Below are 27,915 nucleotides of genomic sequence, written 5' to 3'. Positions count from 1 at the left end.
TGGGGAGGCGGGGCGGGGGCGGGGCTCGTGGCCAGCCCAGGCTGTGCAGGGTAGGTGGGCACAGACCGAGCGACTACGGGTCGGGGCTGGGCTCAGCGCGCTGCGAACAAAGGAGTCTGCGGCGGTTCCCGGCTCCTCGGAGGACCAAAGCTTCGCTGAACTCTTGAGGCTCCGCGGCTCCGGGTCGGCTTCCCCTCGGTTCCCCCGCGGGCGCCGCGGCACCTGCCGCCGAGTGCTGCCCAGGAAGTCTGTCCCGTCCGGGGCTCATGATGGGGCTAATCTTCGCTAAACTGTGGAGCCTTTTTTGTAACCAAGGTGAGGCCGGCGGGAGGGTGGACGCGGCGCTGGCAAGTCCAGATTGAGATCTGGATAGGGTTCAGGGTAGAACTCGGATCTGGGGACCCGGAGCCCGGGCAGGGGACGCACCCGATGGCCAGGAATCCCACGCGTGTGCAGCTTTTAGCCAACCAAGGTGAAAACATATTCCTGCAATCTGTTTGCGGGCCTTTCCGGTCTCAGCGAACCATCTTTTAGGTCTGATTAGCCCCAGGAAAGTGTCTCCCCGAGAACCCAAAACTTTCCGTTTCTTTGACACGAAACAGGAGTTTTGCACTGTTTACCTTCCTCTCGTCTAAGCCAATGCACCTTCACGTTGTCTGACTTGGCTCTGATTTCTGTTCGTCAAGACTTAGAATGAGTGAGTGAGTATTCAGGTGCACGGGTTTCTGAAATTTTTACACATACACACAGCTTCCCCTCCTCCCGGTAGGCGTGAAAAAAAAATCTAAATGCTTTTGGTTATGTGTAAGATGGTACGTGGCCGTAATTATTCTAGAACAGGTCATGAATTACCTAGAAGTTGTAAAACCTGTTCCGAGTCAGAATAAGCAATGCTGTCCTGAGAAGAGTCACTACTAGACAGAAAGGGGTCCAATGATAAAGTCTTCGTCTTTCTTGTAACAGAATGGTTTCTGAGTATTAAGATCAAATTTTTTCCCATTTGTTTCATTTTGTAGGGCATGATTTATAAACTACTTTTGTTTTTATGAAGGTACCAAGTCTTTGCCATTAATAAGGTCCTTCTTCGTTTTGTGGATTTAAACCGTGAAATCATTTTGAATGGCATTAATTCACTTGTTCTGTACGCTGATTTTTTAAAAACCCCTTTCAAGCTTATGAATACATGCAAGCACACTGGCACATGTGTGTTTGTATGCAAGTACCACAGATAAATACTCCCTTTTAAGTGACTTTGGAGTATCCAAACTGAAGCTACCGGCGATGTTTCTCAGTAACTATGTCATGCACTATTTTTCAGCAACTTAACATTTTCTAATGCTTGTAAAAGTACTATGTCAAGGACAATTTCAACATATAATTAAATATATATTGGTTGCACAATTAAATTTGTGTAAATAAAAATGAATTACACAATATTACCTTTTATCAACCCCCCCCCCACCTTAGCAATAAAAATGATCAGAGTGTTGGTTCTCCCTTTATAATAGGTTATTGCTGCTATCTCTGTTTATTATAGGATTCCATATTCAGTCTGGAATGGGGTTGGGGAGATGAAAAGAGCAGTCATTGAAGATGATGGAAGCCTTCATGTGCCCTGTGCCTGCCTTTACATAATTGTTTGATTTTTCTAGATCCATCTTAGAATTTCTTTATCTTTCCTGCTGAAATGTAGAGACAGGTGTGCTTGTATCACTGTGTTCTCCGTGCTCATGATTAATTTCTTCTAGTGGGAAAACCAGTCTTCCAGATTAGACCCAGTAGCTACAGAGGTCCAGAACAGAATCTGTGCTCATAGAACACTCAAGAGTTAGTGTAGGAAATTGTTTGCCGAAATGTGCAGACATTTGTAAGTGCGGACTGATGGTGCCAGGGAGTGATCCTTCTCAGGTGGTTTCCAGAAGCCTTTCAGGGTAAGGTGTACACAGACTCAATGAGGAATGGGAGTTTGGGTTGAATGTAGACAGAGTAGAATCCGGCATATTGGTGTAGGCAGATGAGCTGCTGCTTGAAAAGAGAGAGGTTCGTTGGCTACACTTAAAGAAATTGAACATGGTTTAATTACTGTTTGTTTGATGAGATTGCAGAAGTAACCAGGAAATTAGATCAATAAGGGTCTTTCTTACATGCTGACCAAGACAGTAAGCAGTAGGAACCCATGAAGGGTTTGGTCATTAGGTATTTTCCTGATGTGGAATAATGAGATCAGACTCATACAATAGTCTGGAATTTTTGTTTTCTGTAGCAACAAAATTAAGTACCAGTGTTGGCATCTTTCTTACCATTGCACATATCAGTTATTCAATGGTACCCAGGTAGAGTTAGCATTGGAATAATATGCCCAAGTCTTCACTCTACCTGTTAAGTTAGAGTGAGGTGGTGTGGAAGCCCAGTGGGGTGATGGTTATCAGAGAAGTGACAGCAACCTACAGGCTCTTTCCCTTATCTGTCATTCAGTGTGTCCTCACTCTTGCCTCAGTTTTTTAAAGAGCTCTAAGCATCCTTTTACGTGTGATATCTTCCTGGGGATAAGTTACAAAGCTCTGCATTGTCTAATGGAACTTTGTTTCTTTCATTTTGTAATAGAAGGCTGATAAATTATCACTGGTGGAGCTAACCTATGGTTGTCCATGTGTTCTTTTTTTGTTTTTTTTTTTTGTTGTTGTTGTTTTTTTGTTTTTGTTTTTGTTTTTTCAAAACAGGGTTTCTCTGTGTAGCCCTGGCTGTCCTGGAACTCACTTTGTAGACCAGGCTGGCCTCAAACTCAGAAATCCGCCTGTCTCTGCCTCCCGAGTGCTGGGACTAAAGGCATGCGCCACCAATGCTGAGCACCATGTGTTCTTATAGAATACATGCTTGCCTGGGGGGGTGGGGGGTGCATGTTTAGGCTCTCCTCTTAACGCTTCCAAGATTTCTTATTTTTTTCCTTTTTCTTTTTAACTTGATTTTTAAAAGTTCTCTACCTTGCATTGGCCTGGTCTTTTTCTCTCTTTGTTGTGACTGTATACGCTATCGATAGGTCAGCTTTTCTCTTCGACAGAAGGACAGATGACATAAAGCTTTAATTGTAGTTCATTTTCACAACCAAAAATCAGCAACTTATTTATTCTGGCACCTAATTCATTTCTTCCTCACAGCAGATTTTGTGTTGTCCCCTGGGGCCCTCTCAGCTGTTGATGAGTCTGACTTTGCCTGCTGGCTGTTGTCTTAACCATTTCCTTTGAACTAATTCTGCTCTTAATTCAAGGCTTTTGCTGATTTCCTAGGCATCCAACAAAACCTGTGCCCTGTCCCCTAGAGTATGTTTGTTCCCTACTTTTGAAAAGTCCATCCTTGATTTCCTTCAGATATCCGATCCAGACTCACTAGGTAGAGTCATTTTTCCATAGATGCCCAGGAGCAGCTTTTGCCCTAGTACCAACTCTCTGTGTAATTGCTGGTATCTGGGTAATGCTTATCTCTGGTTATAATTGTATTGTAAATTTCTTGGTCATTTGACTCACTCAGTAGAAATAATCTCCTTGAGGTGTGAACTTTTTTTTTATTCACTGCTTTATTCACAGTATCTGGCAAAATGTATTTATTCCAGGTGCTAGGTCTTGGCTTTATTTTATTCAGCATAAAGTGCTGTACCACAGTAACATGTGCATTCTACTTTATCATACAGCTCGCTGGGAATTTGAGCCATGATCATCTATCCCTCTGACAGAGGAGGAGGCAGTTATATGCCTCTTGTTTTCCTTCCTGCATAGCAGTGCTTCAGACCTTCGGTTTGTTCTCCACTGAGTTTTCATTAGTGTGATATTAAAATTTGGTTCTATGGAGCCAGTTTGCTCTAATTGTCTTACTGCTTTCCCTTCCTTTCTTTGTGCATTGGCTGAGAGATTTTGTAGGCCTAAGCTCGGCTCTTTAACAGTTTTTCCGTCTTGCACCTAGCAGATGCTGTGTCTTTTTCTTCCTTTTGGAATTCTTAGTACATAGCTGTTCTGGGTTTCTCTTTGTTAACATTGTCTGTACTTATGTCTCCCTTTAAAAGTATACAAATTCAGCCGAGCACAGTGGTGCACGCCTTTAATCCCAGCACTTGGGAGGCTGGGTTAGCCAGATCTGTGTGAGTTTCAAAGCCAATTTGGTCTACATTGTGAGTTACAGGACAGCCAAGGCTATGTAGACAGACCCTCTCTCAAACAAACAAAAGAAAAATATAAAAACCCCAAGCAAACAAACACAAAAACTATACAAATTATTGAAAAGATGCCATGGAGGTATCTATAGAGCTTCGTGTGGGGGCACACACCTTTACAGCCCCAGCATTCGGGAGGCAGAGACTGGCAGATCTATTTGAGTACAAAGCCAGCCTGGGTCTACGTACTGAGTTATGTAAGGGACAGCTAGGGCTATGGAGAGAGTCTGTGTCCCACCCCAAAAGGGACATCTATAAATTATAATTTTTTTAAATTTAAAATCCTGGAAATGTATCACTGATCTTCAGTTTTGACATATAGTTGGTTTAGCTATGGATTGGAAAACATTGCTTTTTCTTTGTTTTGATTGTTTTAGAATTTTCTCAGGTGTTTTTAAGTTTCAAAAAGATATAATTCCTTGTATATCTGTTTTTCATTCATTTCTGTGGGTTCTTGGTAATTTTTTCAATGTAAAGATGTTCCTTTTTGACACTGCCGAATTTATTTATTTATTTATTTATTTATTTTAGGGTTTGTTCCTCTGTTTTTTTCTGGACATTTTATTGCCAGTGTATGTTAAGACGACTGCCAAAGATGCACATGAATGTTTTCTTATGGGGTAAGGTTCTAATCTTAGGTTATTTCCTTTGTCTCCATTCTTCGAGCTGAGTATTTTGTTTCTTACTGCTCTGGGGGCATATTTTTGTGAAGGCTCACATCACTCTTTTCTTTGACATTGTCTTATTGTCTATTTTTCTGTTTTGATGTAGTTTTGCAAAGCTTTTTTTTTACATTGGAAGTATTCTCCATGAGTCTCTTGTAACTGACTCTCCCCTTACGTCCTGATGGATTAAACAATATGGGTAGTCGAAAGACAGTCAACCCTATGTTCCAGGGCACAGAACTCAGCCCCAAGAGTAATGCTTTCCTCTGAGGTACTCACAGACCCAGGAGAACTTTCATAGACTTTGTCTTTCTCTTAGAGTTAATATGTAGAAGAGCAGTTTTAAAGTCATAGGGCAAATAAAGTGCTATTATTTTTAAATTTTCTTAGGCTCTCTTCTTGATCTTGGCAACAGTTGATGGTGTCAGGCCTTAACTTTAGTCATTCTGGCAAGTGCTGGCTCTGCCTTTGTTCATGTTCTTACTTGCTGTTTGTGAACACTTTAGATCCTTTATCCATTTAAAAAACTTTTAAACTTTGAGCCATCAACCCAGTTCTCCAAGTATTTGGAATGGCTTTTTGCTTTTGACAGTTTCAAGATACCTGCTCCTTTCCTCCAGAAACATTAGCTGTTCTATTCATTTCTGTGACAGACTTGAATTTATGTTAAGTTGAGATTTTGTGTTTTCACGTGGACATCTATCTACTTTGGAGATGATTAAACACTTTTCCCCCAAGTGGATTCCTTTGGAACCCTGGTAGATGTCAGTAAGGAAAGACAGTGGCCTTGCTTCTGTGTGCCCGCTTTTCTGTGTGTAGTAGTCTATGGTGTTGGTCTGTAGGCGGGGGTCCTTGTTCTCAGGCACAGCCTTACAGCCTTAGGACCTTACGGCCATGTGGAGTTTTTAGGGTCAATAGAGACTTGAACTTTGCTTAATCTTTTAATGGGGAAAAAGAAAGAGAAAACTAGTTGAGTTGGGTTTTTGTTTGTTTGTTTTTGTTTTTAACTACTGCTATTTATTTCCTTCTTTCTACCTGCTTTGGCCTGACTTTTTTTTTTTTTTCTTCTATTAACTAAAGTCTTAAGGACAGGCCCAATACAGGCGTTTCAGAATTAAACATACCCCTTTTGCTATTGATCTAGCTACTCATTTTTATTCAATTTGATGTACTTTTACATCGTTGTGTGATTTATTTTTTGACTGTATTACTGATTTTTGTTGCTTAGTTTGCAAATAACTTTAGTTTTAATTTTTGGGGTTTGTCCGTTTTTGTTTGGTTTTGATAGCTTAATCATGGTTCCTAATTCAGTAAACCCCACAACATTTCGGCTTCATTTCACACTCATTGAGACTTCTTAATGAGGCTCCTATAATCTCTGTGGGTCCGTTTACTGTTTACCTTTGAAGAAAGAAGTGTGTTCCGCACATTTGTATAGTGTTTTGTGACTGTTCTGAGGTTAAGCTTGCCTAGTCTTGCTCAGATCTCTCCTGTTTTCATCTGTAGCTCTTACACAATAGCACATTTCTGTTTCTTTTGAGCCCATTGTGCAACCTGCCCTCTCCCTGACCAAATGCTTAGTGGAACTTACTGATGTGGAAGCATTTGCTTGTGTATCCTGCAACTGAAAGAGAAAATAGAGTTCAAAGCTGATCAGTTCTTAGGACAGTGCGTCATCTAGAGTGTCGTACAGGGAATCAAATGCCAGCTACAGTCATCTTTCCTTCCAAGTAGTGTGATGTTGAGCAGGCTACATAAGAGCCTGAGATCTAGTTTCCTCATCAGTAAAGTAAGGAGTGATGGAATTTTGTCACAGGATAATTATGAATATTAATTTATGAAGTATGCATAAAACATAACAGGGAGCCGTGGCACATGACTTGAGTCTCATCACTCAGAGGCAGAGAGGCAATCAGATCCCTGGGTTTGAGGCCAGCCTAGTCTACATAGTTCCAGACCAGCAAGAGCTACACCGGGAGACCCTGTCTTAAAAAGATAAAACACTTAGAGTTTACATTTTTTATTCCTGACATTTCTTTCCTTAATTGAACACTGGAGTTGAACTCTTACTTATAGAAAGAGTGTTGTTGATGCATACCTCCCTCTCTGTTACTTTGTACTGGTGATGTTTTGAAGTGGTGGTGCTTTGCAAGTGTTTTCCCTTAGAACTCCTAAGTTAGCTAAGTGTTGACTCATCAGGTGGACTCTATAGGTTGGAGGAGACATTGAACTGTACTGTGGCTCCTCAGTAGGACTGGGAAAGCTAGAGAACTAGGCAGGGAATTGATAGAGCCTACAGCCTTTGTGTATTCTGTAGTATAGTAATGGTACATTCTTTCTTAACAATATGAAACTTTAATGTGATAACTTAAATTTGCATACATTATTTAACAGTCTTTAAAAAATCACATCACTATATAGTACTTTTTGGATGCCTTTTCCCTCCAATAGTATTCTGTTCAGTAACATGAGATATTCTGAACCAAAATTTTAAAAAAGTTTTGTTCTTGCTAGTGAAAGTGAAAACATGCAGAAGAAAACTTTAATCTTTCTTGACTCTGTGAATCCCTTCTTTCGTTATATTTCTTGTTAACCAGTTTTCAACTTGTCCTTGTCTACAAACAAGACCTTAAACCTAAAACATGACGGTTCACACTATGGTTTTTTTGTTTTTGTTTTTATTGATTTTATTAGATATTTTCTTTATTTACATTTCAAAAACCCTTTCCTGGTTTCCGCTCGGAAAACTCCCTATCTCCTTCCCCCTCCCCCTGCTCATTAATCCACCCACTCCTGCTTTCCTGTCCTGGCATTTCCCCACACTGGGGCATAGAGCCTTCACAGGACCAAGGACATCTTCTCTCATTGATGACCCACAAGGCCATCCTCTGCTACATATGCAGCTGGAGCCCTGAGTCCCACCATGTGTACTCTTTGGCTAATGGTTTAGTCCCTAGGAGAGCTCTGGTGTTGTGGGTTAGTTCATATTGTTGTTCCTCCTATGGGACTGCTAACCCCTTTAGCTCCTTGGGTCCTTTCTCTAGCTCCCTCATTGGGGACCCTAGTCCAGTGGATGGCTGTGAGCATCCACTTCTGTATTTGTCAGGCACTGGCAGAGCCTCTCAGGAGACAGCTTTATCAGGCTCCTGTCAGCAAGCACTTGTTAGCATCAGCAATAGTGTCTGAGTTTGGTGATTGTATATGGAGTGGATCCCCAGGTGGGGCAGTCTCTGGATGGTCATTCCTTCAGTCTCTGCTCCACACTTTGTCTCTGTAACTCCTTCCATGGGTGTTTTGTTCCAAATTCTAAGAAGGATCAAAGTATCCACAGGTTGGTCTTCCTTCTTCTTGAGTTTCATGTGGCTTGTGAATTGTATCTTGGGTAATATCCACTTATCAGTGAGCACATATCATATGTGTTCTTTTGTGATTGGGTCACATTACTCAGGATGATATCCTCCAGATCCATCTATATGGCTAAGAATCTAGTAAACTCATTGTTTTTTACATAGTACTACCTGAGGACCCAGTAGTACCACTCCTGGCCATATACCCAGAAGATGCTCCAACATGTAATAAGAACACATGCTCCACTAAGTTCATAGCAACCTTATTTATAATAGCCAGAAGCTGGAAAGAACCCAGATGTCCCTCAACAGAGGAATGGATACAGAAAATGTGGTACATTTACACAATGGAGTACTACACACTATGTTTTCTTTTAGCTTTTCTTGTTGGCATTTGAGGCAGTGGCTTGCTGTGTCTAGCCCAGACTAGCCCCTACCTCTGGCTTGACAGCCTGATGCTTTCCCCAGCTTTTCCCAGTGGATGCAAATTCCAGATGTCTGACCTCTACCCTAAGGATTCCTGCTTGTGCTCTGTGACAGAAAGTTAATAGCGCTTCTTAAAGTGGTTAAAGGCTCACTTGGCATTTCAAAGCCCATTCTAAATAACGAACGTAGACTGTTTGAGACAGGGAATTGAATGTCTGGTCTTCTGAAGAGTGGCTTGAGGACTTAGAAGTAAACACACCGTCTCTCCTCTCAAGGCCTTGTGAACCAGATGAGGTTTTAAAACATGTGCACATGGCATGAGATATCTAAAGTCTAGTGAGACAGAGATCTTTACTTCTACACTGAGGTCAAAATGACATTAAATGTCTAATGCCCCATCAGATTGGTGGCTATTTTGACTTTGGGGACAGATTCCCTCTCATTTTCAGTTGATGCTACCTTGGTCCTGATAAATTCTTAAAAGGGTTTATTTTCTTTTATTTATTTTTCCTTTTTAACCTCCTTGATCAAGAAATCATAATAGTCACTGCTAAGTATACAGATAGTACAAATGTGCAAACGCCGTGGGACATTGGCTTTAGTTTACTATGGCACAAGCAAGGGAAATTCTTTATACTTAAGCAACATCACAGAACGTGTCTCTGACCCAGAGTTCTACTGCTTTTGTTTGTTTCCTACACAGGAATTGTATGTGTGTGGCCGGTTGATTATGCCCAATTAGAAGACAGTATTTAGAACATGTGCTGTCATGTTTTCAAGCCTGGGGTCCCAATTAGACATCCCATAGTAAATGTCACATGCTCTACACAGAAGGAGCTCAGTCTGTGTGTGGACTGGGAACAGACCACCCTGGCAAGGATACCTTTAAGAAGCTATGTGCCTTATTAATTGAAATATAAGGGCAGTACATTCAGGGATTTTTGCTTTGCTTTGTCTTTTTGTTCTTCTTAGGAGGAGGAGATTCTATATCCAGACCTTCACATCACTTTCTACACTTTCCTTGCTGCCCTTTGAGTTGTAAAAACACCAACTAGTATTTGGGAGTTGAACTGTTAGCTATTGTGCCTAGTGGGCAGTTGGAAGGAATGTTGCTGTTACATAACAGGGCAAATGGCCCTTAGTAGCTCGCCTTTGATCCTGCTTTCATTCTTGCTCTATAGATAGGATTGATGCTTCTTCAGAGCTAAGATCAAAAAGAAACTTCGTTACTTCATGATCTTACAAAGTGCAGTCCTTTTTGTGGTATTTGCATATATAGATTTAGGCTGTTGGTGACATTTTTATGAGAAATTAGGCCATTTTATCTGAAAGGTATCGTGCATGCCTTCGTCCTAGGCTGAGCTGATGATATGCTTTGTTCTGATTGCCTGAGTTCCCTATGCTGTGAAGAAAGGGGGATCTGGAGGATAATATCCAGTTGAATGGGAATGAAACCTATACCCCGTCTACCATCAGTCTCTTCCCCTCAGTTCACACTGAAGACCAACCTTTGAAAACAATGCATTATTCATGAGTGTAAATATCAGGCCTTTAATATTACTATCATCACCTGTAGCACAGACCATTTTAAAAATAGTCACAGTTACCCCCAAGAGCTGCTTCAGCAGCAAACCATCTGCTGCTGCCCATGCATGCTGTTCCCTCTTTCTGAGCAGGACTTCTTTTTTTTTTTTTTTTTTTTTTTTTTTTATGAAGGCCAGAAGAGGGCATAAGGTCCACTAGAACTGTGAGTCACGATGTAATTTCAGTGAATTGAACCTCAGTCCTCTAAAGAGCAGTATGTGCTTTTTTTTTTTTTTTGTCACAAATATATGGTATTTTTTTTAATTTTTAATATTTTTTATTACATATTTTCCTCAATTACATTTCCAATGCTATCCCAAAAGTCCCCCATAGCGCCCCCCACTTCCCTACCCACCCATTCCCATTCTTTTGGCCCTGGCATTCCCCTATATTGGGGCATATAAAGTTTGCAAGTCCAATGGGCCTCTCTTTCCAGTGATGGCCGACTAGGCCATCTTTCCATACATATGCAGCTAGAGACAAGAGCTCCGGGGTAGTGCAACCAAGTTTTGCTGTTTTGATGGCCTTTTTCTCACCGAGGCAGGGGTATTGAGGTCTATAGAGCCAGGCTGTTAGCAGGTTGGGAATGCTTGGGTCCAAGCTGTCTGTTTGTCCCTCTGTTGATAAAGAGTGCTCTTGTTCTTTAAGGAACAACAGTCAGGGGAAGCAAGTCAAGATTGGTTTCATTCAAACCTAGGGAATGGAGCCAAAGGGCCTAGAAGGAAAATCAAGTCAGTTATAATCATTTTGTTGTTGTTGTTCTATAAAGCAGCTTTTGTAAGCATGAAATTCACCTTTGTTGTCCTGTATACTTGTCCAGTAATATACTAGAGATAGTTCTTACTGATAATGAATACACCATTGGAAGACAAGAGAAGATTGTCATCCCATCTAGTCTCGAACTTAGGGATCCTCCAGAGTGCTAAACTTACAGGTTGGGACTCACACAGTCAGCCCACCTGGTTCTTTTTTACTTAACAGTTATGAACATATCACCATAGTGCTAGATACTATTACATCCGTCTCTGCTCAGGCTGCCAACTGTGTTGTTAGATTGCTGTTGTCTTAAGAAGAGACCAGCTCTACAACTGAAGAGTCTCCCGAAGGTAAAACTTTATTCTTGATTAAGAGGGTACACTCCAAAAAAGCAAGTGCCCGGAGATGTGCACTTGGTTTTTACCCTGATAGGCGTGGGGGACTCTGTCTTTTCCCTATTGGCTGGATATGACCCCTTGGTATTTTGAAATTAGCTGGTTTTAAAAGAATTGCTGCGAAGAAAATGAAGGGAAGGGGTTTGCCACACTAATCCAAGTGCACGGCTTTGTGCAAACAAATGTTTTACTTTGGGGAGGATTAAACATCACATGAAAGTCTTACAAGGTTGGGAGATAATAAGAATTTAATTCCTTGTCATAACTCCAAGTTTATAGTATTTCCTATAAAAGGCTCTTTTCTATTTCTTCTGTCTGTAGGGTAAATCTAGTTGCCTACTAATGTTAGGGAGAAGAGGTAGGTCAGAGAAGAAACAAATCTTCCCATATTGTCTTAAATTTAGACTGTTACACTTTTAATGATCTTTATTGGAGTATGGGGCGTACATTCTTGGCTCATACCTGATATCACCAGCCTTTAAACTAGTGTGAGAGTTGTGACATCCCTGGAGTTATTGGCCAAAGATTCCTCCCTGAGGGTCCCTCAGCTACCCATCACCAAAGACTAGATAAAGAGCCAAATAAATGGTGATAAAGGCAAGAAAAGAGTTCTCTCTCAGTGAAGCACACTGGGAAAGAAGACGTCTTCTCCTGTTGTTGCTGCAGCTTCCCTCTCCACCATCCACTGAAGCACAGAGCTGCAGCATAAGCATTTAGTGCTAGGAAGGAGAATCCTTATATATACTTTATGCTTGAAAATTTCATACATCCATGCATACATTATATACAATTGATTTTGATCACATTTACCTCTCATTCCTCCCCCACGTTCCTCTCCTGTTCCTTCCAGATCCACCTCCCAAATCTCCTCAGTTCCCTCCCAACTTTGTGTCCTCTTCTTCCCCCTCCTCTCCGTCCTCCCTCCTCATCTCCTCCTTCCCATTCCCTCATACACACCCCCCAAGTTCTAGTTGTGCTGCTTGTATATTCTTGCTTGTAGGGCCATTCACTGGAGCATGGATGACATACCGGGGGGCCACACCCTTAAGGAGCCGTCAGTTCCCCTCTCCCCAGATAAGGGACCTTGTTGAACCCCCTGTTCTCCTAGAAAGAAGAACCTGAACAGACTGAATAGATGGGGTGAGGGGAGGCAATTTTCTATCACTCATTCAAAGCAGATTTCAAAATATGTACCACTTAACAGAATAATTAGAGAGGCCTAATAACTGCTTATAACAAAATGGTTATTTAGTGCCTATCATTAGAAGGGGAAGAGGCTTTTGTTGGACAGCGTCAGCAGAAACATCCACTTAGAATGATTACAGAAAACAGTTTTCAGTAAAAACCATTGAGGCTAAGTAATTGCTTTTACTTCTGCCAATTAATGTAAAACCTGCCCGCTAATGGAAAGAACGTTGTAGTTTTCAGCAGTAAATGCCCTTTTTAAAGGAAAGGCAAAAACGTTGGTATATGAAGGTGGGAAAATCTGCTTGTGTGAAAACAACATAAAGCTAACTTGAAGAGCAGGAGACTTTGAGCAGGTGAGTAGAGCCAACAGTTTATACTCACAGTTTTAAGTCCTGATGCCAGGTTTTTATTTGAGTGACTCGGCCTCTACTTGAAAGTGAACAAAGTCTTTGTTTCTAGCTAGCCAATCTAAACAAGTTTACAGGAGGACTTCATAGAAAACACTGGGTGGTTTAACTCAAGGCAAGTCCTTACTACATAAAGATTCTCTCATAATACTTCAGTAGTGGGTGCTTAGCTGATGAATCTTGTTTATAATGATCATTGTGGATAGTCTGTGCTATAGTGTGCAATAGTATAAATGTTCATGACTCTTTTTTTTCCCTTAGAGCACAAAGTAATCATTGTGGGACTGGATAACGCAGGGAAAACCACCATTCTCTATCAGTTGTAAGTATCTGTGCCTGCTTACTAGCTCTTGAAAACTTGGTTTTTATAAGTTATAAGATGCCACACTTCCCACTTTTAATAATGCAGTGGTTTGACTTAAACATGTAGCTTTTTCTATATTTCCAAATAAAAAGGTAAAATAAGATGTCCACTGAAGTCTCCACCATGCCCTAGCCTTCTGACTGTGAAAGGAAGAATGGACTTTAATATTAAACTAAAACAAAGTACAGATGCTCCTGAGTGAGGTGATGAAAATGCCTCTTACTTACCCCTTCCCACAGGAGCCCTGGGGAAGCAGAGTGTGGGCTTGGCTCTGGAAGCAGCTCGTCCCTAACAGCTTTGGGGTTGTTTAACAGAGCCAGACCTGTCTAAAGTGGTGGTGGTCAAACTGCTACTTTAGTAGCTTCCAAAACTGAAAAGCTTGAAATCCTTAGAGATACATTAATGCTCATCTTCAGTAAATGTTACCACCCCAAGAATCCAGGGTAGAAGAATTTCCTTTTATCCTCTCAGAGCCAAAGCATTGTTAAGCTGTGGGCATGGGTTTATTTCTACCCAGAGCACTTTATCAAATACTCACATGGTACTTGGCACCGTCATATGCTCTTCCACATCTTGCATTTAAGCCTATCTGGGCCTGGGTTATAGCTCAGCAGAGCAATCCTCCATTTTGCAGGAGTCTCTGGGCTCAATTCCTAGCACTATAAAAGAAGATGGGGGGGAAAAGGCGATATTGTCAGCTTTCAGTGTGCCAGGGATGTACGCTTTCTCATGGGGCCTAACTGAATCATTTTTAGTTACATTGCAAACAGGCTCCTCCTTATGTGCTATTGTTTTAGAGTTGAATCATTTCTTTATTTTCATTCATTAGCTAAAATACAATTTACTATCATTTAGTCTTTAATATAAAGCTTAAATATCTCTGATAACAGTCTTGTACATAGTGTCAAATACAAAATATAAAACTCAAGAGAAAATTGTAATTGTCTTCAAATACATGTTATCATGGAATGTTATCAGCAAATGTGTATGTTGAATAAGGTAATATAACTTAAGCAATTAAGATAATACAAGTGATATGGGAATCAGTATTCTAAATACAGTTCATTTTAAATCAAATTTCTATTTGCCTGCGGCCTTTAAGATGGTAGGTTAGTGTGCCTAAATTAGTTTTTATGGCTCAACGCTCATCTTGCTTACATGGACCTTCATCAAAATGGTAACAGAATATTGCTTGGTTATTGCTAGTCTGCAAGTATTATGGTCACAGTTTTCCAGAAATTGGTCTTCCAGGGTAGAGCATTGGGTTTCATCAGATTGGTATAATAACTGGTCATATTGGCCTTTTGCCCACGGGTGTGCAAACCCACATCACGGTGTTCCCATCTCTGTGTGTCAGACTTGCAGTTCATCCCATTATAAAACAGAAAACAGTCTTCAGGGATTGCACTGTTTACATCTTTAAGTGTACAGAAAGTCTCCAAGCTTCTCTTTCTCTTGTTAACTGTTATTATGATTGGTACAAATGAGGAAGGTTGACTTCTCTTAAAAACATAGAGATAAAGTGTTCTTGGGGTTCTTACGATTTACAAAAGAGTTTTCAATGATGTCTTCAACAGCTTAATGAATGAAGTAGTTCATACTTCTCCAACCATAGGAAGCAATGTTGAAGAAATCGTTGTGAAGAACACTCATTTTCTTATGTGGGATATTGGTGGTCAAGAATCTCTGCGGTCATCCTGGAACACCTATTACTCAAACACAGAGGTATGCCAAAATTATCTTTGAGTTTTATTTTAAAAATTTTCCAGAGAATCAGCATAGGAAATGGCTAGGCTGTAAGGAGATATTAGCAATTGCCTTCAATAAGGAATTCAAATTTTATCATGGAACAAAAGGCAGGTAGGAGTGCTAAATTCTGGTCATGACTGTCTCACTGCTGAAACTTGCACAGATGGAGTAAGATCCAAGAGGGAGCATGGGCTTTTCCTGTCCAAGAGTCAGGGAAAACACTGACATGTAAAGCTATTTTACTAAAGTCAAATAGATTATATGCATGTGAAATGTACCTGGCTGGCATAGAACTCGCTGTACCCAGCTCATGCGGGCCGGAAGCTAACTTATACCAATCCTCGTGATTCTCTGCCTCCTAACCTAAGGACTGGAATTGTAGAGGTGCAACACTGTGCCCAGCCAGGACCCTTCTCAGCTGAGAAGCTTATCATCCTCACCGTAGTGCCCCATGCTCTGTGGCCTGGAGAAATCTGACACTGCCTGAAATGAATGAAACTTCCTATAATTAATGGGGAAGAAAGGATTTGCAGGCTATTATCCCCAGCTGTCACTAGCATTTTAAATGTTTTTATTTTTCATCTGGGATAGAAAAAGGCAAAGAACATCAATTTTCTGTTATATATTTATTGACTATTTTTAAACATGAGAAGAAATTGTGTTAAAGGCAAAATAAATAGAGTAGAGGTGTTAGGCAAGAGAAGCAACTCCGACTTCATTAACTTCTGCATATTTACACTGAAAGCATAGGTTTCCGGTGCTCTAACTGCTGACATGATTGTAGAAGACACAGGCCCTTGAGTGAGTGGCTGAGGAGCATGGTGAGGGTATCTTGTAGAGATGCATGTGCTGGTCTGTGAGGGCCCTTGAGAAGGCAGTGCATGAGGCAAATCTGCAGAGCTTCACAGAGGAGCAGTTCTAAGCAGGAGACTTTCCAGGGTGTCCTGTTCTCTTTACTGTTACTTATCAGTTCAGTATTAGCTTAGGGAATACATCCTTATTACCTTCATTTGTACTTGTATGTCTGCCTAGGAAGAGTTTTGTAATGCTCATGTGGTGCTTTTGAGCTTTTTCATTTATAATAATGGTGTGCAGTTGCACATATAAGCTTTCTTTGTAAGGAGGTACAGCTAAGAAATCGTGTTTTCTAAAATGACATTTTGTAAAAATTGGAGATGGAAGGGAGCATAATGCATAGAAATTTTTATCTTTCAAAATAAAATTAAAAAAACAAGCAAACAAACATGTATATTGTGGACATATATTTACTAATATAGTTTTGTGTGTGTACTATTTCAGTGCACTGTGTAAGCCAGAATAACAAACAGGTTGTCAGCATGCAACACTTGTAATGGCCCTGAATTATATTCTTTGTGGGGGTTGGGAGGGACAGAAGTGGTTGTTACGCAAATATTGTTATAATCTAGCTGAGTACACATTTGTACAATAAAATCCTACTGGAGAATAACAGCATTTTCACATACTCTGGTAACAGAGCTACTTTTTCAAAGTTCATTGTCAAAGCTTATAGTTAACTCCTTAACTCCAGCTGTGAAGAAAAGCAGTTTTTATACAGAAATAAATTAAAGATGACTCAAGCTGACCCAAGTGCATGTCAAACACTTTAACAGGGTAGTTTTTGAAATTGCTGACAATCTAGGCTTAGCCTGGGTCCAAACAGAGATATCTTATGACTGATGCTATTAGCATTAAATATTCCTCTAGTAAACCATTTCTACAAGTACATCTCAATTACCACAAAGATTTTATTGCAGCATGCCGCATGGTCATTTACATTTGCAGCCTTTGATTCCAGAAAAAGATTTTATGAGGTGATGTTTCACTAATCACATCGTTCAACCTTGTAATCTTGCATTGAGAAAACTCTTTACTTTGAGCTGGCCTCCCAAAGGGAGCATCTCCATTGGGAGAAGAAGTTCAGGGGGTTAATTCCTGAGTCCTTCCTTTCCTTAACCCATTACTTCCCAGGATTCTGCCCATTCTTTGCTGGGCTCCCTCCCTTTTATTCCTTTCTAAGCCTTTCTGGTTTGTAGTGAGATTGCTGCAGTTGATACTTCATAATTTTGTATTTTCCTATAAATTGATTCTAGCCTCCCTGTTGAAATTTTATAGATTAATGTCCTATTCTCTATGGTGCATGGCATTGCTAACGCTTGAGTTTTTAATCCTTTCTTCTCCACAGTTTGCTTTAATAGCTCTTTTTCACATTGTTCTTGTTTGTGTTTAACAAAGTTATTTTTATTTAGTTTTTCATTTGCTTGTATATTTCTTTTTTTTTTTTTTTTTTTTGGTTTTTCGAGACAGGGTTTCTCTGTATAGCCCTGGCTGTCCTGGCACTCGATTTGTAGACCAGGCTGGCCTCGAACTCAGAAATCTGCCTGTCTCTGCCTCCCGAGTGCTGGGATTAAAGGCGTGCGCCACCACGCCCAGCTTGTATATTTACTTTTTTTTTTTTTTTTTTTTGGTTTTTCGAGACAGGGTTTCTCTGTGTAGCCCTGGCTGTCCTGGCACTCACTTTGTAGACCAGGCTGGCCTCGAACTCAGAAATCCGCCTGCCTCTGCCTCCCGAGTGCTGGGATTAAAGGCGTGCGCCACCACGCCCGGCTTTTCCTTTTTTTTTTTTTTTTTTTTTTTTTTTTTTTTTTGGTTTTGTATATTTACTTTTTAATACCTATTTTACACACACACATACCTTTCTCTCATCCCACCCCAACATACAGGTGCACACACAGATCCTTTGGTTTTTGTACCTTTTTCAGATCTCACCTGCATCTCGGCATACTGCCAGTGCACGGGACTGAGCAAGGCTCAGCACACTTCTTGAACTTTTTTTTGCTGAAACTCCTTCTGTAAAAAATGCCGTGTTTGTTATTTTTGAAAAATGTGCTTATCTTTTTCTGTCGACCTAACTCTTCCCTTAATAGGCAGAAGACCTTATACATAAACATGTAACAAATTATTGATTTTTCTAAATTTCAGTGGTTCTTAACTTTACAAATGCTGCAACCCTTTAATACAGTTTCTTATGTTGTGGTGACCGCCAAGCATAAAATGATTTTTGTTGCTACTTCATAACTGCAGTTTTGTTCCTGTTATGGACCATAATGTCAATATGTGATATCCATGAGTCATGACACACAGGCTGAGATTTGGCTTGAACGGATGGTCGAATGGAGACGATGAAATTTAATGAAAGAATAGAGATTCCTGGTTTGCTGTATACATTACCTTTCATTACCTACAATCAAGAGCTTAGTAGACTGGTTGTGCTTTTTAGTTGCTGAAGTTGCAAGTTGCTTACTTGTTAACACCTGGATCGCCTGCTTGCTGTAGTTCTGTGTTCAGTGCTCTCTGGTGGAAAAGCAGTGGGGTTCTGTAGCAGGGACAATGCCAAGTGAGAGCTAATGCTGAAGCAGTGATTTTGTAGAAAACCGAGCATGCTACTAATTTCTTCCTTTATTGCTTTCTAGTTCATCATTCTTGTTGTGGATAGCATTGACAGGGAACGCCTGGCTATTACGAAAGAAGAATTATACAGAATGTTGGCCCATGAGGTAAAGTTTGAAAGTAAATCTTTAAAACGTGATGGAGTAAGTTATCTGTGAGTTGATTTTGTTCTATGCAAAGATTAATGTGAAACAATGCCGGTAATTTCATCATAGGCAAAACTGTATGTTAAACAGAGTCAAAATCACATTGTATTTTCAAGCCTGTTAATTTGCTTGCTACAACAATTAAAAGATAAGTTTTAACTTTTTTAGAATTAAAAGTACTGATTCATGCTTTTAAAAAAATTGATAAATTAAGATTAGAGTCATGGTGGGAGACCAACAAAACTTAAATGTCTTCCAGCCAAGAGTTTACTATAATGAATAATTGGAGGTAACCAAATTATATGTATTTGAAATGTAAAAAGAAAGCACAATAAAACATATTCTTGTACATGCTATTTAACCTAAGGTTTTCTTCTCAGAAGTATCTAGAATCTTAAATATAGTAATTGTTATCCCTATATGTAGATGTGTAAAATACTAAACTCTACATTTTTAAAACTAATGTTATGTTATCTTTCTGTAATGTCAATTTATTACATCTGAATTTTAAAGTTAATAGGTTGCCATACAAAGAAGTAGTCAGTTCTTAATGGTGTTTTCATACAGTGTGTGATTTTAGTTAGCTCTTAGCTCTTCCCTCCACTGCCTGCCATCATCTGCCCTCCCCCTACTGCTGGTCATTTTACTCCCTGGAAACTCCCCTCTCCTTCCCTTTCTTTCCCATAAGAACTTTTTTTTCCTACTTTGTCTTTTTTATTTTGATGACCACCACCCTCATGTGTAGTATGAATACACACACACACACACACACACACACACACACACATCAATTTAAAACTAAATCTCATGTATGAGACAAAATATACTTGTATGTCTTACTCTGGCTAATATCTCTTGACACAGTGATCTTCACTTTGATCCACTTCCCTTAAAAGTCATGTTTCACTTTTATTTCACAGATGAAAATTTTCATTATATATGCACCACATTCTCTGTATTCAGTTGCAGTGGACTTCCATTTGAGGCTTTTAATGAGTGGTGCAGCAGTACATATAAATGTGCATATCTCTGTGTGACCTGTTGGCTTCAGAGTCTTGACGTGTATTCCCAGTAGTGACGTAACTGAGTTGTATGGTATTAGGTATTTACTTTGTTGCAGGAACTTCACACTGTCTACCATAGTGGCTGCATACATATTCACTCCCACCAGTACCAGAAACATGAGATTTAGCCATGTTGATATGTGCCTAGCTAAAACATAGGCAAATAGCTGAAGTTTAGAAGTGATTTCAGAAGTAGTAATGTTTTTCGTTGTATGTCAGTTGATCTGCTCTGTCAGGCTATGTCATAAAGTTTTGGATGTTAAAAACAAAACAAAACAAAACAAAACAGAAAGCTGCAGTGAACACAGTTGAGTGAGTTCAGGCCTATCAAGGCTGTAAGTCTACCTTCTTCCCACTGTAGGGAGGACCACACGTGTAGTCTAAGGCTTCAACCTGAGATATTCTTTTCAATCTGGCCGTTTTTGTCCAAAAACAGAAAAAAAAAAAAAAAAAAGAATTCTCTGACTTACACATATACTTTATTAGAATGGATCATTTAATTGTAGGTAAGATTATTTTAAAATTAAATGTTAGGACAAGATTATTTGAAAATAGAGTTGCCTTACTATAAGTGGCCAGCAGGATACAATTTACATTCTGACTTCATAGTTTAACTTGTTTTTTTATAGTTCACACATTAATTTGATTCATGGTTATTCCCATGTTTGATGGTTAAATATTTTGTGTCAATTACAGGATTTAAGGAAAGCTGCAGTCCTTATCTTTGCAAATAAACAGGATATGAAAGGGTGCATGACAGCAGCTGAAATCTCCAAATACCTCACCCTTAGTTCAATCAAGGACCACCCGTGGCACATCCAGTCGTGCTGTGCGCTCACAGGAGAAGGGTAGGTGCTGCCACAGCTCTCCCACAACCTTTCACAGCTCTAGGCCGACACCGTCTTTCCCAGACCCCGTCTCTTGTTTCTCCCAAGCATGGTGGTTGTTATATTGCTTTTCTGGCTTAACATTTTGAAATAATTCTAGTGAATAATTAATTTACCTCCAAGTTCTTCAAATTTTTAACATACATGTAATATTTTTGAAGGCATAAGAAGCTGTGGAATTAAATGTTTAGATTTCAGGTTTTTTGTTCATCATTTACTTTCTAAGCAAGAGCTGCAATGTCACCTGAATTCATGATAGAGCTTTAAAGAAACTACACACTTTCTGAAAGGACTTAACAATCTGTCTCCTGTAATATCAAGAGTCCTTTCAGGAGCACATTTCTAGAGGAACGTTTGACAGGGCCAATGTAGTGTGTTCTTGCTTTTCTATGAACATGTGTGTAGATACTATGACAAGGGGAAGGCAGTGTGTAATGTGTGATACCTCGTTCATGACAGGATCCTCATAGCAGCCTGACAATTGGTTTTCTCTTTCTCAACTATGTGGCAATGTAGTAGCTAAGTGTGGAGCCTGTACCCTTTCATTCCTTAGAGACTGTGAATAAAGAGAAGTTTCTGCTATTTTAATAGTGGTTTTAGCTCCCTTTAAGACGGTTCAGTGGGTGTGGTATTTGCAGTCCTAATGAGAAAACTGGACAGTTTGAATCTTTAAGATGAGACTGAGCAGTTTCCCACTTTGTTTAAAGGGCACTTGCATTGGAATTTCACTTAGGATGTTATCAGAGAGCTGTCCCTGATGGAGGCTCAGGGTCGGCTCCACTGGGAGACTGCTTGCCAGGCACGACAGAGCCCTGGCTTCCATCCCTGCTGCTCCACACACTGAGGGTGGTGGCATGTTTCTGTAGTCTCAGCACTTGAAGATGAGGTCAGGGCCACAGGGTAAGAACCTTACCTTGATGTTGTCTGCATAGAGGATTTGAGGCTAGCTTGTACTGCTTCAGACCCTGTTCCTTGTGAGGATTAAAAGGTTGTCAATCAGCATATGTAAATAGCATCCGAGTGTAACGCTAACCTTTAAATAAGACTTAATAATTGTGGCTTCGATCTTTCCACAGAAAGTTTCTAATTTCTAAAATCCTTCTGTCTTTTGTTTAGGTTGTGCCAAGGTCTAGAGTGGATGACCTCCAGGATTGGTGTGAGATAATTTTTTTGCTTGAAAAAGACTTCTCTATTTATTCGGTGATATGAACATTTTTCCTAATACCTTTGGCTGCTGAGGCAGCAGCATGTTTAATTTATGACAACACAAACCTCCAAGTGACGCTTGAATCAAGTGCCACTGTACTGGAACATAAAGATGTTTTCTTACCTTCGTTTCCCATGTACTAATCTCAGTCGGACGAGCATAACGTGTAACTGTGTTGTAGAAGCCGGACTCTTCTGACTGTGTATTCTAACTATTCAGTGACTGCCTTGTAAAAACTGTTTGTCATATATTTCCTGACATCTGAAGTTTCGTTATGTCCTTTATAACCAGTTTCTTTCACCTCTTGGCCACCACTCCTCTTTCCGAGATACTGGTTTGACAGAACAGTAGTGGGAACCGGCATGTATTGTTTATCCAGCACTAAGCATTCTTTGCTCTACAAACCCTTTTTGTCTTTTGGACAGAATTAATTACAGTGAAGAAAATCTACCTAGAACCCCCCCCTCCTCTCTCTCTCTGTGTGTGTGTGTGTGTGTGTGTGTGTGTGTGTGTGTGTGTGTAAACATCATGAATTTTTTTTCCTCACCTCATTGCATGTGATAGTACAATTTTAAGTTACTCTTTGCATGGGAATTATTTAGTCCATTTATTTATATAAGGAATTAAGCTCACTTTCCTGCCAACCATGTTTGGTTAAAAACTAATCAAGGTGAAGCATGAGTTTAAAACCCAGCTTCAGTGATAAACACTATTGGCTCCATCTAGTAGCTAAGATGTTTCAGTGTGTGTGTAACTGGCAGAATTTGTAAAAACACACCAATGTAAATTAGAGCCAGGACACTTGGAGTATGTTTTTCTGTCACTTTCCTATCTGCTTTATTATCAGTGTAACCTCCGCAGTTTTGTCAGAGATACCACCCCTGCTCTAGCAGCAGACTTTGCTTTCTTAGGTTTGTATTAGTAGCTGTCAGAGCATCGTTATCACCAGCAGTATGTTACTGAAAGGCATAATAACATGGTCTTTCCATAAACTTGGCTGAGGATGATGTGAAAGAGGCTTCAAATTCTTTTTGCCCCACCTCCTGTCTCTGTGTATGTAGAGTTGTTCCTAAACTCTTATAGGGTGCTCTGAATCTATTCCTAGCTTTAGAATGTTCCTATGAGACTCAGTGTTCATGTTCTGTCTGTTTGTTTGTTTGGCTGGTTTTCTTGTTTGTTTTGTTTTGATAGGGTTTCCCTCAGGAGTCCTTGCCCTGGAACTCACTAGGTAGACCAGACTGTCATATTCTTAGCAATGTAGATGGTTTAATTGGTTACAGAAATGGAAGGAAAGGGGCCAATGCTGAAGTCAGACTTACTGTGTTAATGGTTCCCAAAGCAGTTGTCTAAGATGAAAGTAAGAATGAACCCTTAAGTTGAAAGGGGGACACATGTTGTCATTAGCCTTCTCTGTGTCATCTGCCTTATGAAAGGGAGAAAGTGTGTACTTCTTAGTTTTTTTCAGTATTTTTCATTTAGATCAAAATAAGCTTCAGTGTTCATAAATACCTGCTCAAAATTGGTATTTTAATTTCAGGGTTTTTGTATGTAAGATGCCTTAAATTTTACTCTCATTTGGGTTGTACTCGTTTGTTATATTTAGTTAATTTAGTTGAACTTGATACTACTTTTATTTAGTGTTTGTACCCTTGATCTGAGAAAGTAGTTAGAGGGGAAATTTTCTGAACTTTTGGAAATTGTTTAACCTTTGAATCTTTTTCTTAGTGATTCTATGTGAAGTAAAGGATAAGTTTAATTTTTTTCTTGTGTGTTTTAAATATAACTCATAATCAAAGATGAGAGAGAAAAGCAGATATAAATCAGTGTGTATGGTGCATGGTGATTGAGGGGTGGGGATGGGAACTGAGAAAATACCAGTTACTTAAAGCACACTTTGCCTGAATTTTACTTTGCTATATTATTTTCCATAAATATTAAATAATAATTCTCATAAGCCTGTCCTCAGAAAAAGAATATTTAATGTCCCAATATTTCTTCTTATGAAATAATTTTCTGCCTTCTTGAATCTAGTAAGATTGGCTGGTTCAATTTTCTTCTATCAGATAATATGGTTATTTTTTATATTACCACATCAGCATTATATTGAAAGTGTTTTTTAATAGTTGATTGTATTTTGTCAAACAGCTACTAGTATAGATGCAGATTTGCTATTTAATTGTTGAAAGTACAGTTTATTTTACTTGTAAATCCTTTTTAAAGGCGTATGATTCACTTGGACTAGAAGCACCTGCTGTTAGTTATTTGGAAATGCAATCCGCAGTCAAGTAGATGTTGTGCTGTTGATTGGATAGGGCTCGTGAGGAAGTTCCTGTGAGACCTTTGCAGGGGCTTTTCATCAGCCTTGCTGTTTGTTCAGTAGGAAACTAGCTGTGCTTTACTCCAAGAGAATGTTTGGACCCCAGTAAGCATACGATGCTAAAGAGTTTCACTTGAACACTTGCTGTAAATCGTATGACTGTAAAATATTATTTCACGAACTTGTAAATGTGTGATGGGTGCCTTTGTTATTTTTAGATGAGTTCTCAGTTTTTTTACTCTGTTCTTTCAAGGTCACATCAACAGGGATGAGATGGAGGGGAGTGGCTATGTTTCACATTCTCCTTTGTCTCCATATGTTATTTAGTAACGTGTGTATTATACAGAACCACACACACACACACACACACTGACTCTACACCTTCAGATTATCTTGTATTGTTAATTTAAAAATGAAGAAATTAAGTTTTACCTTAGAATCTTCTCAACATGTTACAGCTAAAAATGCAAAACAAAACAAAAAAAACTTTGCAAATCACGTGTGCCATTTCCTTACCCAAGCATGTTGTCACCTAGAAGCACATTTGAGAATCACTGTACATGTAACACTTGCTTTTGTAAGGGAATGCACTAAATATTTTTATTGTTAATGTGATATAATTTCTTAAAACCTGAAATATTAATATATATTACCTATTGAAAATTGGGGGGTTGAATCTGTAATGGTTGCTTTTAGGTTCTTGTGTTAGCATTCTTAAGGGGATACTGCTTTTATTCTATATACACTAGAAAAACAATATATACAGTTCATTCTTTACAGGTCTAGCTTTACATAACTCCCATAGGAATAGCGGAGACAGAGCTTCAAGTAGCTAAGGTGAGCAGCAACACCAGGCCATGATGCTCCTGCTTCCCCACCCTAGTGCTGGGATTGCCGTAAGCATTTTGATTGAATATAATTTAACTTTCATTGTAGCATAAAGAGGAAACAGTTGGTTTTCCCTGTGGAAAGAATGAGGGATACAGACAATGCTGTAAACAATATTCCCTGATGCTACCAAGCCTGGCCACCAAGAAATCTTTGAAGAAGATAAGAGGTTTTAAGTCTTTGGTTGTGTATCTCAACAGATTATGAGCAGAATTGTTTCCAAGGCCGATCATTAAACCCCCACTGTGTTAACTGTGGATTAGCCAGCAGACTGGGATTATACCTTGTGCCTCCACACTATGGTGATTTATTGGCACTTATCTCTAGAGGCCGATTTTATGTGCCAACTTATCTGTGGCTTTGGAACAAAATCCTCACACACCTAAACTTTAGTTCTAAAGGTCTTTTACCTTCTGTCAGGGGTCACCTCAAGATACAGCTTCTAGCCTTGTCTAGCCACACATTGCAAAGCCTGTCTCAAGAGCTGGATTCTGATCTTAATCTGCCCATTTATCATGTATCTAGTTGATTTAAGACACTATTGTTCATGGCCTTCTTTTGGTTCTTCCCAAAGTGAGGAGCTTTTAAATAAACCAAGCCTCAGATATGTGTTCTCTTTAATATTCTGAAGCCTTACGCACTGTCACTGTCTTTTCAAATCTAAAATAATAAGAGGAATGCTTCTAGTGGTGCACCTGAGTGGTCTTACTCACTGTGTGGTTCCCCCCCCCCCCCCCAAGCATCACGTCCTCTAGCGTGTATTCAACACAGTATGAAGAAATAGCTTTCCTTTGGCTTAAGCTGAATTTCTATCTAAAGACAGTGCAAAGGACAAACTCTATTCATCAAAAAATGGCTTAGAATTGCTTCTAAGCAGCACCCATGTATTTTGGAAACCCACTTCTACAAAACTTAACCTTATTTTTCTGGCTTTTCTGACTGGATAGAAGTGGTTAGTGTGTCTGTTTACTGCTTCTAAGGCATCCTAAACACTTGGCTTGGCAGTGCTGAAAGAGTATCATCAGCCGGGACATCAGTGTGTTGAAGACTTAAGTCCATTTGTGTGTGAAAACGGCTGCTTTTTAAGGTCATTGGTTTTCATGTCTTCTCATCTTTATTCATTTAATATTAGTGTGAAGACTGAAATCCAAGAGCCAGGGTTGGGGGGGAAAAAAGATATATTTTAAGAATTATAGGTGACCAAAGCTATATAGAGGTCAATAGACCTAGGTGCTCTACATTGCATTTCATATGGCTGGGAAGCCTGAAGACTGGTTAGCATGCTAGGATAGAATCTGGAACTGTACTCACACAGAGGCGTCTTCATTTTTTTTTAAAGGCCAGTAGTCTGCATTTTCTCCATGCTATGTGTAGATGGAGTCTAGAAATCAGAACATCTGAATAAATGAAAAGGTTTTCTTGCACAACTTGTGAATTTTTAATTTAAAAATAATTATTACCTCATTTTTTTACTCCACAAAGTGCTCTGCTTAAGTGTCTGGGCTGTTGTTCGAAGCTTCCATAACACCCCCTTCACCCAAATGTCTTTGAATATGCAGAATGCCCTGCTAGAGGCAGTGTGAGTGCTGGGCGAGGATTTTTGTTTTCTTTGTTTCCCAGCAAGAAGGTGACCAGGTACACTTGAGCAAAGCACCCAGTATTTAATTCCTTACAGAAAGGAGAGGAAAGGTCTGCAGTTGGACTGATGGTGTGCTAAAACCCGCAAATGACTGTCATTTGATCTCAGAAGTTCAGGATTGATTGCTGTGTTTTAGCTCTAATTGTGAGAAACAGTAGTCATTTTAGTCTTAAATTTTCCCTCAGGAAATTCAGGGAGACTGAGCCCTCCTCCCCCACCTCCATTTATTCTCTTGGAGTAAACTTTCAGTCTCATGGTGGATGTTTTTCATCTAGATTTCATCTTGAAAGAGCTTAGCTGCTGTTTTCACTGAAATTGTGAAATAAAATGACGATTATGGCATTTTCCAATTATGAGATCATTTTCTGTTTCTCCATGCTGCTCTCTTTCACAGAACATAGTTTAAGATAAGGAAAGAGCAAGCTCCTGGCAGTTCCGGCCTCACTGTTGCTTTATTCTAATGGGAGTATAATGATCATAATTGAACATTCTCGTCTTCACACATAACTTGGTGCTTTATAACAGTAAGGAGAAACAGGCCCTGGATTTGTTATACTTTTAGCTTGGATTGTAAAACTCTTTAAATGTGCATGTATGTTCATTTTATGAGATTTAAATATACATTATTATCTATTACATCTCAGGCTCTGCAAGTGGTCTGACAGTATCTTTGCCAAGCAGCTTGGTTCAAAAGACTGTATTATTAATAAGATCAAGGTAGGATCTCATCTGTCTGTGGGCCCTCTGGTGTTCACAGAGGAGGAAACAGCGTCCTTCATATCACAGACTGCTTCGGAACCCTAAGTAAGAAATTGATACGTGCGCCATTGCTCTGATACTTAAGTGCTAACCAAGAAACTGTCAAAGCAAATACCAAAAGCATTTCACACCCTCACACCCTACAAATGCTTCCAAACTTGTTTGATTATGAGGTTGTTGAAAGAAAATGTTTTTTGAATTTTAACATTTTCCACTATCATGAAATGCTTCTTTTATATGTTAGGTCATATTCATGGTTTTCTTATTTCTTCAGTTATGTTCTAATGAATTGTGTGCATGCCAACTTACCCAAGGAAAAAGATGCAGTTTGCTCTGGACTGTTAATCTGTTAGAGAGGTTTTGGCTCCTTTGCAATCATGGTGCAATATAGCATGATATCCATTTGTTTTCAGTCCACAGTTTTATTTTTGTCATAATAAACACTTTTTCAATATGAA

At 39.5% G+C, this 27,915-nt stretch overlaps 1 protein-coding gene across 2 annotated transcripts; it reads left to right on the top strand.

The window, feature by feature from the left end:
- The first annotated feature begins 49 nt into the window (after positions 1-49).
- Positions 50-27,915, top strand: Arl5b (ARF like GTPase 5B). Of its 2 annotated transcripts, none has more exons than XM_021155848.2 (6): positions 50-315; positions 13,231-13,291; positions 14,911-15,058; positions 18,574-18,657; positions 20,457-20,608; positions 21,764-27,915. In XM_021155848.2, the coding sequence occupies exons 1-6, from the start codon at positions 267-269 to the stop codon at positions 21,810-21,812; spliced, it is 543 nt and encodes a 180-aa protein (XP_021011507.1). In that variant the 5' UTR covers positions 50-266; the 3' UTR covers positions 21,813-27,915. The 2 variants fall into 2 exon arrangements, with proteins under 2 accessions (XP_021011507.1, XP_021011509.1); XM_021155850.3 differs by lacking the exon at positions 50-315 and adding an exon at positions 11,310-11,329.

Source organism: Mus caroli, unplaced genomic scaffold, assembly GCF_978045245.1.
Source record: "Mus caroli unplaced genomic scaffold, Mus_caroli_1 scaffold_2, whole genome shotgun sequence".
In the NCBI taxonomy this organism is placed as follows: domain Eukaryota; kingdom Metazoa; phylum Chordata; class Mammalia; order Rodentia; family Muridae; genus Mus; species Mus caroli.
This window is presented reverse-complemented; position numbering and strand designations above follow the sequence as displayed.